Consider the following 12,180-nt stretch of genomic DNA (forward strand, 5'->3'; position numbering starts at 1 on the left):
AGATGCTGCCCCCTACCTGCAAGAAGGTGAATGTGACGGCTGGAAAATAAAGTATCACAGGCACGATATATTATATGTTCACGCAGCAAAATCCATGAATCAATGGAATAAGATTGTCCGACAGGTATCGAAATGTAATAAGACCTAAATGACAATATCCCACAGCGTACTGCCGGATTATCAGAGACATTACATACGTGTGCTTCTCGTCCTCGGCGCTCTCGTACTCCAGGAAGACAATCTGTCGGGGGTAGTGGCTGCACAGCTCCCCATTCGGGTTCTGGATGACACTGTAGCAATAATCTCTCCCGAAAAGCTGCAGACACCGCTGCTCAATCCGCTCCACCTGTGCAGGGAGGACAGAAACCTGATCAGTAATAGGAGCTGGAGACTAAGCTGCACCGATACATTGTAACAAACCGCAGCTGAGGGAACGTCAGTCTAGTTCAGAAATATAGGCCAAAAACCGACGTCTCATGTTCCGCAGATTTCCTCATACAGAGCGCGAGATCCCCTGCACAGGCCTTGGATTAAATGAATTTGGACTACCTTCAGCCGCCACTAGAGGGAGCTTCATAATGTGCATACAGTGAGCTCCCTCTAGTGGTGGCTCCAGGTAACCAGAATTTTGTTATTCGCCTTTACTTCTATGCAGGCATTTTGCTCCCTGCAGTTGGAAATGGAGCTCTGACCCCCTACAGTGAGACATTGGGGTACTAGCTTTACCTACACAAGATTGGACACCTCTTTTTCTCCCCGGTACTTATGGCGGGTGGAGGACACCCCCTGCCGCCTCTTTTACTCACTTGAGTAAAGTTTTACAACACTTTGCTGAACTTTTCACAAGAATAAAACTATATAACCGGCGAGGATTGTGTAATGGCTGAGAAATCTGCAGCAGTCAGCAGAGGACCCATGGGAGGAAACAAAATAAAAAAATAAAAAGGAAATTCTCCAATCCTGTGCTGGCAGACAGTGAACGGAGCAATAAACGGGTTTTCCAGTTCTATAAAAATAGTGTATGAAATAAATGGGACAAAGGTGTGATCCTCATCAGAGCCACGACCAAATATACAAGAGGCAAATGAGAGCGACGCAGAGGCTGGAGAACTGCACCCCTCCGAGAGAGACCCCACCGATGGCCGATCCTAAAAGATTCACATTCACTGACAGCAAGCAGAGGCCTTACCGGTACAATCCGACGTATTCTCCCACCATAGCAAATGTTTTTTTCATTTACAAACTTTCTGCCATTTGCATTAAACCAATGAAACAAACAACTCATAATATGACATTTCTCCAAACTCAGCACAAACTGGCTTTCACCGACTCCTGTAGTCTCAGGATTGTTCATCCCCTTCATGACCAGCATCTTTATTATTTAGTAAAGCCCCGGCGGCCATCTGGACCCGTCCGGTAAAGCCCCGGCGGCCATCTGGACCCGTCCGGTAAAGCCCCGGCGGCCATCTGGACCCGTCCGGTAAAGCCCCGGCGGCCATCTGGACCCGTCCGGTAAAGCCCCGGCGGCCATCTGGACCCGTCCGGTAAAGCCCCGGCGGCCATCTGGACCCGTCCGGTAAAGCCCCGGCGGCCATCTGGACCCGTCCGGTAAAGCCCCGGCGGCCATCTGGACCCGTCCGGTAAAGCCCCGGCGGCCATCTGGACCCGTCCGGTAAAGCCCCGGCGGCCATCTGGACCCGTCCGGTAAAGCCCCGGCGGCCATCTGGACCCGTCCGGTAAAGCCCCGGCGGCCATCTGGACCCGTCCGGTAAAGCCCCGGCGGCCATCTGGACCCGTCCGGTAAAGCCCCGGCGGCCATCTGGACCCGTCCGGTAAAGCCCCGGCGGCCATCTGGACCCGTCCGGTAAAGCCCCGGCGGCCATCTGGACCCGTCCGGTAAAGCCCCGGCGGCCATCTGGACCCGTCCGGTAAAGCCCCGGCGGCCATCTGGACCCGTCCGGTAAAGCCCCGGCGGCCATCTGGACCCGTCCGGTAAAGCCCCGGCGGCCAACTGGACCCGTCCGGTAAAGCCCCGGCGGCCATCTGGACCCGTCCGGTAAAGCCCCGGCGGCCATCTGGACCCGTCCGGTAAAGCCCCGGCGGCCATCTGGACCCGTCCGGTAAAGCCCCGGCGGCCATCTGGACCCGTCCGGTAAAGCCCCGGCGGCCATCTGGACCCGTCCGGTAAAGCCCCGGCGGTCGTCTGGACCCGTCCGGCAAAGCCCCTGCGGCTGTCGGGACCCGTCTGGCAAAGCCCCTAGGATTGTCGGGATTCATCTGGCAAAGCCCCTAGGATTGTCGGGATCCGTCCGGTAAAGCCCCTAGGATTGTCGGGATCCGTCCGGTAAAGCCCCTGCGGCTGTCGGGATCCGTCCGGTAAAGCCCCTGCGGCTGTCGGGATCCCTCTGGTAAAGCCCCTGCGGCTGGTGGGATCTGTCCGGTAAAGCCCCTGCGGCTGTCGGGATCTGTCCGGTAAAGCCCCTGCGGCTGTCGGCATCCGCCCGGTAAAGCCCCTGCGGCTGTCGGCATCCGCCCGGTAAAGCCCCTGCGGCTGGTGGGATCCGCCCGGTAAAGCCCCTAGGACTGTCGGGACCCGTCTGGTAAAGCCCCTGCGGCTGGTGGGACCCGTCTGGTAAAGCCCCTTTTATTTTCACGGCCCCACCCTTTAAACCCCTGCTTGCCGTCAGTGAATAGGAGCTCTCCTGTTTACACCAAGACACAGACGCTCAAGCAGATCTAACATTTCTCACAGCTGACTGTCCGCTACAATTGCACCCAGCACAGACCGCTCCAGCCTCCTCTCCTGATAGTTTGCTACAATGTATCAGGTGTAAATACAGAATCTGAGGAACATTAGGCTGTAGCAGATTTCTGCATATTTCCATCCACTGACAGCAGGCAGAGGTCTTGCTCATCCTCTGGTAAACACTGTCACGTGGGATGATGGCCAGCAGTGGAGCAGTGACTGCGCATGTGCACCAGCGCAGCCCACCGCCCCTTGTGCGCCGAGTGTTGCCCTGCTCTCTGCTGCCTTCCTGTGGTCAGTACCGACATTCTCACCTTTGATCCCACATCTTTAGCCCGGAACTGCGCACGGGAGAACTCCTCCAAAAGCTCCACCAAGCCGTTGATGTTGCCGAGGTCTTCCATAGCGCCCACTCTTCCCTGGTATCAGAGGGTGCAGCCCATCTCGGAAACCGGAGCACCGGGACTCGCCTTAACAGGACATCCGCAGCGACAACCGGGCGCTTTCTTCATGACGCGCCCACGTGACAAGGCGCACAGTGATGAGGTCACAGCGCCGCCATCTTGGTTGGGGAAAAGGGAGGTTATTATTTCTTTTTTTTTTAGGAGCGTGGTTTATCTTTAGTAGTCACCGAGGAGCACGACAGCTGACAGATTTTTGCTGCCTCACAAGCACCCCAAAAAGTGTCTCCACCATGAGAGCAGGATATGTGTTGTTGTAATACCGTGTGTGGCCACCCGTGGGCGCTGTGGAGCTTTCTGTTTAGGTCCAGGGCACAGAATGGGAGATATAATAATATTCTTTATTTTTATATAGTGCTAACATGTTCTGCAGCGCTTTACAGTTTGCACACATTATAAAAGCTTAGCTTTAGACCCCTTCACCCGTCCGTGTTTCTGGTCCGTGTGGCGTCCGTTTTCACGCGTACCGGAGACGCTCACGCACGCCCGTTATAATGTATGGGGCATGCGCACTTGTCCGTGTTATTCTTAGGGACAGAGCGTTTTTCTGTAGCTGCCATGCAGTCTTGTCATGAGGGGCTCAATCGTGGTCGGTCCTTATTTACAATAGCCGTCTCCTAGACAATGGCAGGAGCAGGGGCCGCACATGCCCACCTCCACCCCATCCAACCTCGTTCTAAGGATTTCTGGGGGTCCCCACGATCAGACACGCAGCAATTATCTCTAGTCCTACAGATAGGGTAGCTAATTTGATTTGTTCAAATAACACTTTAAATGCCGCTGTCACGATTGCCAGCGGCCCCTAAGAAGTTAGACCTTCTCTTCCCCGACCCCACGTTCATGATCAGGCACATTTTGGGCATTTTTGTACCCCATTTTCAGACTTCTAAAAAAAATGTTTTTTTAATTTTTAAATTCTTTTTTATTATTAGGAAAATGCACCTATTTTTGTCATTTTTTTATGATCACAAAGGACCGCTAAAATACATTTCTAAACTGTGTGCCCCTTTTCGTAACAACTATTTTGTATTTTAGACACTTTTTTATTATTTCGATGTGGACGGGGACAGAAACAGCGAATTCGAGCTGGCAGTGCATTTTTTCTTTTGTTTTTATCCGTTTTTTTTTAATCTATTTATTTTTTAATTTCAGACATTGTTCCACTTAGGCCAGTCTCACACGTCCAGATAATTCCGGTACCGGAAAAATCGTTACCGGAATTATCCATGTCCGTGTGCTTACCGTGAACATCAGTGTGGCACATGTGCGGCAGCCGTGTGCCGCCCGTGTGCCAACTGGGTACCACACGGACCGTGCAGGAGACAGCGCTACAGTAAGCGCTGTCCCCCCAGAGTGGTGCTGAAGCCGCGATTCATATCCTCTCTCCAGCAGCGTTCGCTAGAGAGAAGATATGAAAAATCCTTTTTCTTTTTTTTCGTGTTTAAAATAAAGATCCCTGTCCCCACCCCCTCCCACCCCCTGTGCGTACGGCCGCTGTTACTAAAATACTCACCCGGCTCCCTCAAAGCGTCCTCTCCGCGCCGCAGCTTCTCCTGTATGAGCGGTCACGTGGTGCCGCCCATTACAGTCATGAATATGCGGCTCCACCCCTATGGGAGGTGGAGCCGCATATTCATGACTGTAATCGGCGGCACCACATGACCGCTCATACAGGAGAACCTGGTGCTGAGAGGACGCTGCGAGGGAGCCGGGTGAGTATTTTATTAACAGCGGGCGGGTGCACAGGGGGTGGGAGGGGGCTGGGGACAGGGATCTTTATTATAAACACACAAAAAAAAGGATTTTTCATATCTTCTCTACAGCAAACGCTGCTGCAGAGAAGATATGAATGGCGGCTTCAGCACCACTCTGGGGGGACAGCGCTTACTGTAGCGCTGTCTCCTGCACGGCACACGGACTGCACATGGACAGCGTCCGTGTGCGGTACGTGTTTTACACGGAGCCATTGACTTTAATGGGTCCGTGTAATCCGTGCGCTCCCACGAACACTGACATGTCTCCGTGTTTTGCACACGGACACACGGTCCGTGAAAACACGCTGACATGTGCAGAGACACATTGATTTCAATGTGTCTACGTGAGTCAGTGTCTCCGGTACGTGAGGAAACTGTCACCTCACGTACCGGAGCCACTAACGTGTGAAACCGGCCTTATATAGGCATAAAACACTGTGAGGGAAGGGGAGATTTAATGACATGTGCAGCTGTGACAGAACACCTGGCTCAGCAGGTGGTCCAGCCACACTAGCTAGTATCCAAGCTCTTACAGGAAGACCTGTAAAGCCCATGTGGTGTAACTGCTTTGTTCCTTCAGCTACGATATCATAAGGAGAATATGGAGCTATTGTTCGGCCTAGCCACACACTGGTTATATTTTCGAGATCTCTCCAATGGGCCAAACGCCTTCCAGGGTCTCGATCTGTTCTAGCACTTCAGGGTGGGGAGATATGTAGAATAGCTGGTAGGAATCAGGTAGTAAAGCCATGTTTGGTCTCAACACGAAGCAGGGGCCTGGCTGGATTCTGTGGTGCCAAAACTGCCTCCCCAGGACCGTCCATTAAGGAGTAATGACCCATCTTAAGTTTTGGAGATTATAGCTGCTAGGTGCAAGGGCAGGTGGTTTAGGTCCAGCCCAGGGGGCAGGAAGGGAATGACTCCATTAAGTTAAATGCTCGTGTAAAGCATGGCCTAATGATTTTTTTCTGGGGCAGTCACAACCACATATCATGAGAGGAGAAGTCAAGAAACAGAGTGGACCTACAGCCTCCCATATGGCAACCCCTCCACCACAAACAGCACCTTTCATCTGACTGGTAACTGACTCTTCTGCATTTTTTTGTACTACCACCATTGTATTTGCATATCTGACCATTGTATATGTATAAACATTATGTAGATAGAGTATTGTCTAGTGTGTCCTTAAGGTTATTAAATATGTCATTTAACCTTGGGTTGCTCTTGTATATCAATCCACACATCTGTTTTATCGGCTGAACTTTCCAAGCTACCGGGGCTGATTTCTGGCCCGTTAAAGGACCAGGCTTATATCTAACGAGGAACTGGTGGCAGTCCTACCGGGCTGGCAGTGCTCTGTTTCACTCGTGCTAGTGAAGTCAGCGACTGTGTGGACCACCTGCTCTCACTCCCCGGGCCTCTGTGCCCATGAGGACAGGGGATGTCTGTGTAAAACTGTGCCAAGCTGACCTTATGTGTCCCAGTGGGTACAGAACGTCACCTTGGTGCAAGTGCGAAGACCATACCGTGTGATCCCTCCGACGTAATTGGGACATCAGGCGGGGTGGCGAGGTGCAGGTTTGTCACATCTGGTGGCAGCGGTGGGATTCTGCCTGATCTTTCTGCTGCCATCCTTCCCAAACACCTTTTAGGGGCAATGCATAATTTATTTATTTTTTCTGTATCTGATTTCCAGTGTAATTGTGGCAGCATATTAGAACCAGTTACAGGACAAATTCTGCCCCCCCAACTGGATAGCTGTTACATATAATTTATTGTGTAACTTTTATTTCTTTTTTCTAGGGAGGAGGGTTGTGAAAACAATTTAGCTGTCAGCATTTTATAATTTTGTTACTTTTTTATCATGTTTTTAAAATGACTATTTTATATTTAGGAAAGTCTGTACACTTTTCGGGAAGCAAAATGTATAAAGTTTATTTAAAGTTTTTTTTATTTGAGTTTTAGAAAACAAGGAAAAAACTTTGTAAGGCTGTGTGCACACGATGCGGATTTAGTGTGGATCCGCAGCGTTTTTTTCTGCGCAGAAACACTGCAGATCTGCAAAGTGATTTACAGTACAATGTAAATCAATAGGAAAAAAAAATCCTGTGCTAATAGTGCGGAAAATTCCGCATGAAAAACGCTGCGGATCAAAAGAAATAGCATGTCACTTCTTTTGTGCGGATCTGCAGCGTTTCTGCACCCTTCCATTATAGAAATCCGCAGGGGTAAAAAACGCATGAAATCCGCATAAAAAATGCGTCAAATCTGCACCTGTGTTTTCTGCCAGGAGATGCGGATTTTCTGCAGAAAATTCTGCACCCCAATCCGCAACGTGTGCACATAGCCTTAGGATGTGTTTCCACAGTCAGGAAACGCTGCGTGTTTGACGCTGCGTAGGGCCGCAGCGTCAAACACGCAGCGTCCAGATGTTACAGCATAGTGGAGGGGATTTCCTGAAATCCCGTCTCCACTATGCGTTAAAACACGCATGCGGCACACCTGCGTAAATGCACATGGGGCGCATCTTTTCAGAACGCAGCATGTCTGTTTACAATGCTCCATCGCCGCACCGTAAATTACCCATAGATAATCATTAGATGGGGCAAAATCGCATCTAATGATTAGTCACATGCGTAGTAACTGTGTAAACACAGCTTACCACGCATGTCTCCTAATTTACATGCCGGCTTACCTGTCCTGCCGCCGGAAATCCCGCGTCCACTGCAGTTTTCGCGATAACTTATCTTAGGGCTCCTTTCCACTTGCAAGATAAACGTCCATGTCTCGCATGTGAAAACCAAGCTGTGGCGCCGGCACTCCAGAGCGGAGAGTGCGGCTGCATAGCAATACATGGAGCCACACGCTCCGCTCCCAAGTGCCGGCGCCACAGCTTGGTTTTCACATGCGAGGTACGGATGTTTATCTCGCAAATGTGGAAAGGAGCCCTTAGGCCGGCTTCACACTCAGCGTATGAAAATACGGTCCGTTTTTTACGGCCGTAATACGCTGAAAAGTCCCCAAAATAGTGGTCCGTACCTCCTCCGCAGGCAGGGTGTGTCAGCGTTTTTTGCGCATGGCATCCTCCGTATGTAATCCGTATGGCATCCGTACTGCGTGGTTTTCTCGCAGGCTTGCAAAACCGACATACGGCTATACAAGGGATCCATGTGTAAAAAAACAAAAAACATATATACTGTCTATATATATATATATATATGTATATATATATATATGTCAGTAGACACATATATGTATATATATTATTACTTCATACAGCGCTAGTTAGCTTTAAAGCCGGTAATTCAATTACCGGCTTTTGCTATCTCCTTCCTAAACCCGACATGATATGAGACATGGTTACATACAGTAAACCATCTCATATCCCCATTTTTTTTGCATATTCCACACTACTGTTAGTAGTGTGTATATGCAAAATTTGGCCGTTCTAGCTATTAAATTAAAGGGTTAAATGGCGGGAAAAATTGGCGTGGGCTCCCGCGCAATTTTCTCCGCCAGAGTAGTAAAGCCAGTGACTGAGGGCAGATATTAATAGCCTGGAGAGGGTCCACGGTTATTGCCCCCCCCCCCCCCTGGCTAAAAACACCTGCCCCCAGCCACCCCAGAAAAGGCACATCTGGAAGATGCGCCTATTCTGGCACTTGGCCACTCTCTTCCCATTCCCGTGTAGCGGTAGGATATGGGGTAATGAAGGGTTAATGCCACCTTGCTATTGTAAGGTGACATTAAGCCAAATTAATACTGGAGAGGCGTCAATTATGACACCTATCCATTATTAATCCAATACTAGTAAAGGGTTAAAAAAACACACACATTATTAAAAATTATTTTAATGAAATAAAAACAAAGGTTGTTGTAATAATTTATTCTACGCTCAATCCAATCACTGAAGACCCTCGATCTGTACCAAAAAAAAAAACAAAAAAAAAACAACAATATCCATACCTTCCGAAGATCTGTAACGTCCAATGATGTAAATCCATCTGAAGGGGTTAAAATATTTTGCAGCAAGGAGTTCTGCTAATGCAGCGCAGCTCCTTGCTGCAAAACCCCGGAGAATGAAGGTAAAGTAGGTCAATGACCTATATTTACCTTCATTTGCGGTGAGGCGCGCTCTGCTGGTTGTCCCTAGATCGTGGGAACTTTCCTAGAAAGCTCCCAGGCTCGACTTCATAAGAGGCGCCCTCTGCTGGTTGTCCTCATGTGTAATAGGGTTATGAAGGGGGGATTTATCAAACATGGTTTTTGGGGTTCAAAGTTCTCACCACACATCTAGATAAGTTTCTTGGGGGGTCTAGTTTCCAAAATGGGGTCACTTGTGGGGGGTTTCTACTGTTTAGGCACATCAGGGGCTCTGCAAACGCAACATTAGCCTGCAGACCATTCCATCAAAGTCTGCATCCCGAAACGTCACTACTTCACTTCCGAGCTCTGACGTGCGCCCAAACAGTGGTTCACCCCCCACATATGGGGTATCGGAGTACTCAGTACAAACTGGACAACAAGTTATGGGGTCCACTTTCTCCTTTTACCCTTGGGAAAATAAAAACATTGTTGCTATAAGATCATTTTTGTGACTAAAAATTTAAATGTTAATTTTTTCCTTCCATGTTGCTTCTGCTGCTGTGAAGCACCTGAAGGGTTAATAAACTTCTTGAATGTGGTTTTGAGTACCTTGAGGGGTGCAGTTTTTAGAATGGTGTCACTTTTGGGTATTTTCAGCCATATAGACCCCTCAAACTGACTTCAAATGTGAGGTGGTCCCTAAAAAAATGGTTTTGTAAATTCTGTTGTAAAAATACGAAATTGCTGGTCATCTTTTAACCCTTATAACTTCCTAAAAAAAAAAATGTTGTTTCCAAAATTGTGCTGATGTAAAGTATATACCGTATGTGGGAAATTGTTATTTATTATCTACTTTGTGTCACATAACTCTCTGATGTGACAGAATAAAAATTCTAAATAAATAATAATAATAAATCAAAATAAATGTTATTATTTTCTGTCCACCTACTTTTGGACCACCCTGTATATAGATGGATAATATATCTATAGATTCATAGATGTACTAAACATCGGGCTTGGTATCTATCTATCTATCTATCTATCTATCTATCTATCTATCTATCTATTATCTAAATATCTATCTATCTAGCTAGCTATATAATCTAAATATCTATCTATCTTCTGTCTGTGTGTGTAAACATTATTCTTCAATGGAGTATGTAAATGAAGAGGTTGGACAAGAAATGACATCACCATTCTTTTTTTTTTTTGTATATCTTTATTGAGCTTACAAAAACACACACAATTAGGCATGAAAAAAACGCACAAAAAACGCATGAAAAACGCAGGTGACCTGCCAGTGACCTCAGGTGCAGATTTGGTGCAGATTCCCTTAGGGGTATGTTTCCACGTTCAGGATTGCATCAGGATTTGACGCAGGTAAAATCTGCACCAAATCTGCACCTGAGGTCACTGGCAGGTCACCTGCATTTTTCATGCGTTTTTTTCATACGGTGTGCTGCCTCCATCTTTTCTTTTTTATCTATCTATCTATCTATCTATCTATCTATCTATCTATCTATCTATCTATCTATCTATCTATCTATCTATCTATCTATCTATCTATCTATCTATCGTATTTATCTATGGTATCTATTGTGATGCAGTGGCCCCTGTAACAGGTAGGGGGCGCTGCATGGTCTCCCCAGTATGCACACAGAGGTGTATTGAGGCCATGAGAGTGCATGGCAGCTGCATGCATGGCTGTGGTCATAAGACAAAGTCCGGCATTGTGATGAATGGACGATATGTGTGTCGCAGAGGAGAAGACTCTGCGCTGCCAGCCTGAAGTGATGCGGTGTTCTGGGACCTATAGTCCCACAAGTATGTTGCATGTTGTGTAATTGTCATGGGAGGTTTGGCAGGGCTAGTTATGTGAGATGGGCGGGACAAACTAGCCACACACCCACACTCCCACCCAGGGGAGTGGTTTAAGGTATATATATATGTGACCAGGGTGTGGGTCACATGGTGCCTGTGGATGGTCGCTGTGAGTGACCTGTGTTGGAAGACCTGGGAGGAGGCTTCCTGAAGAGCACATGGTGGGGCTTTGCTACTGGTGGCCTGGGTATTGGACGGTCCCAGCTGGGGATGGACGTCCTGAATAGTACCCAGACTGGCCACCTGTGTGGTTCCGAGTAACCTGGGTGTTGGGAGGTCCTGGGAGTAGGACCGGATCCCTGAACAGCACGAGGTGAGGACCGGGATCTGCAGAGCCAGTGCCAGCTACTGTTTGGGGAAGCTACAGTTCTGCGGTGGCTCTGGACTGACTGATGTGTGCCGGCCAGGCAAGTTGGTGAACCCCGTAAGGCAGCTTTCCCAGAGGACTGACAAGGAGTCAGCAGGTGGGGCAGGAGCCCCCAGAAGGTACCATAGTCTGTTGGTGCTAATTGTTTCTATGAACTGTGTGGTAACCCACGGCAACTGGTCAGAGGAGGACCAGCGTGATTAGTTGCTGCAACCTGTTAATGTGAAGATAATGAGTTAAACCATATTTTGCTGTGCATATTTCTGTGGTTTATGATGCCATAATAAACCATGTGGACTGTTTTGTTTGGGAAAAAAACGTGCCCGTGTACGTGAATCCCGTGCTAAGCGAGTGTCCCCAATACACTCAGTAAGAGCAATCTTACACTATCTATCGATATATGTATCTATTATCTACTGATATATCTATCTACTGTATAAATCTATCTATATATAGCTATATCGATCGATATATTGATAGATAGATAATAAATAGATAATAGATTAATAGATAGATTCGATAGATAGATGGATCACACATGCGAGAAACTCAGACGAGTCTCGCATCACCCGGCACTGCCGCCGGCACTCGGGAGCGGAGCGTGCTGGTGCATGTATTTCTATGCAGCCGCACGCTCCGGTCCCGAGTGCCGGTGGCAGTGCCGGGTGATGCGAGACTCGTCTGAGTTTCTCGCATGTGTGATCCCGGTCTTAACCCCTTCCCGACCCATGACGCCACGTAGGCGTCATGAAAGTCGGTGCCAATCCGACCCATGACGCCTATGCGGCGTCATGGAAAGATCGCGTCCCTGCAGATCGGGTGAAAGGGTTAACTCCCATTTCACCCGATCTGCAGGGACAGGGGGAGTGGTAGTTTAGCCCAGGG

At 48.5% G+C, this 12,180-nt stretch overlaps 1 protein-coding gene across 2 annotated transcripts in view; it reads right to left on the minus strand.

The window, feature by feature from the left end:
* Positions 1 to 3,269, minus strand: part of MTMR14 (myotubularin related protein 14) — a 50,163-nt gene extending 46,894 nt beyond the window's left edge. Inside the window, exons 1-2 of one of the 2 annotated variants that reach the window (XM_069736438.1) lie at positions 3,061 to 3,269; positions 198 to 346 (exon numbers count right to left, since the gene is read on the minus strand). In XM_069736438.1, coding sequence (XP_069592539.1) covers positions 198 to 346; positions 3,061 to 3,150 — 239 coding nt within the window. In that variant the 5' untranslated portion in view covers positions 3,151 to 3,269. The remainder of the gene's footprint in view (positions 1 to 197; positions 347 to 3,060) is intronic. The other variant, XM_069736437.1, reaches the window with a different exon arrangement.
* Positions 3,270 to 12,180: the final 8,911 nt, after the last annotated feature.

This window comes from Ranitomeya imitator, chromosome 8 (assembly GCF_032444005.1).
Source record: "Ranitomeya imitator isolate aRanImi1 chromosome 8, aRanImi1.pri, whole genome shotgun sequence".
Classification (NCBI taxonomy): domain Eukaryota; kingdom Metazoa; phylum Chordata; class Amphibia; order Anura; family Dendrobatidae; genus Ranitomeya; species Ranitomeya imitator.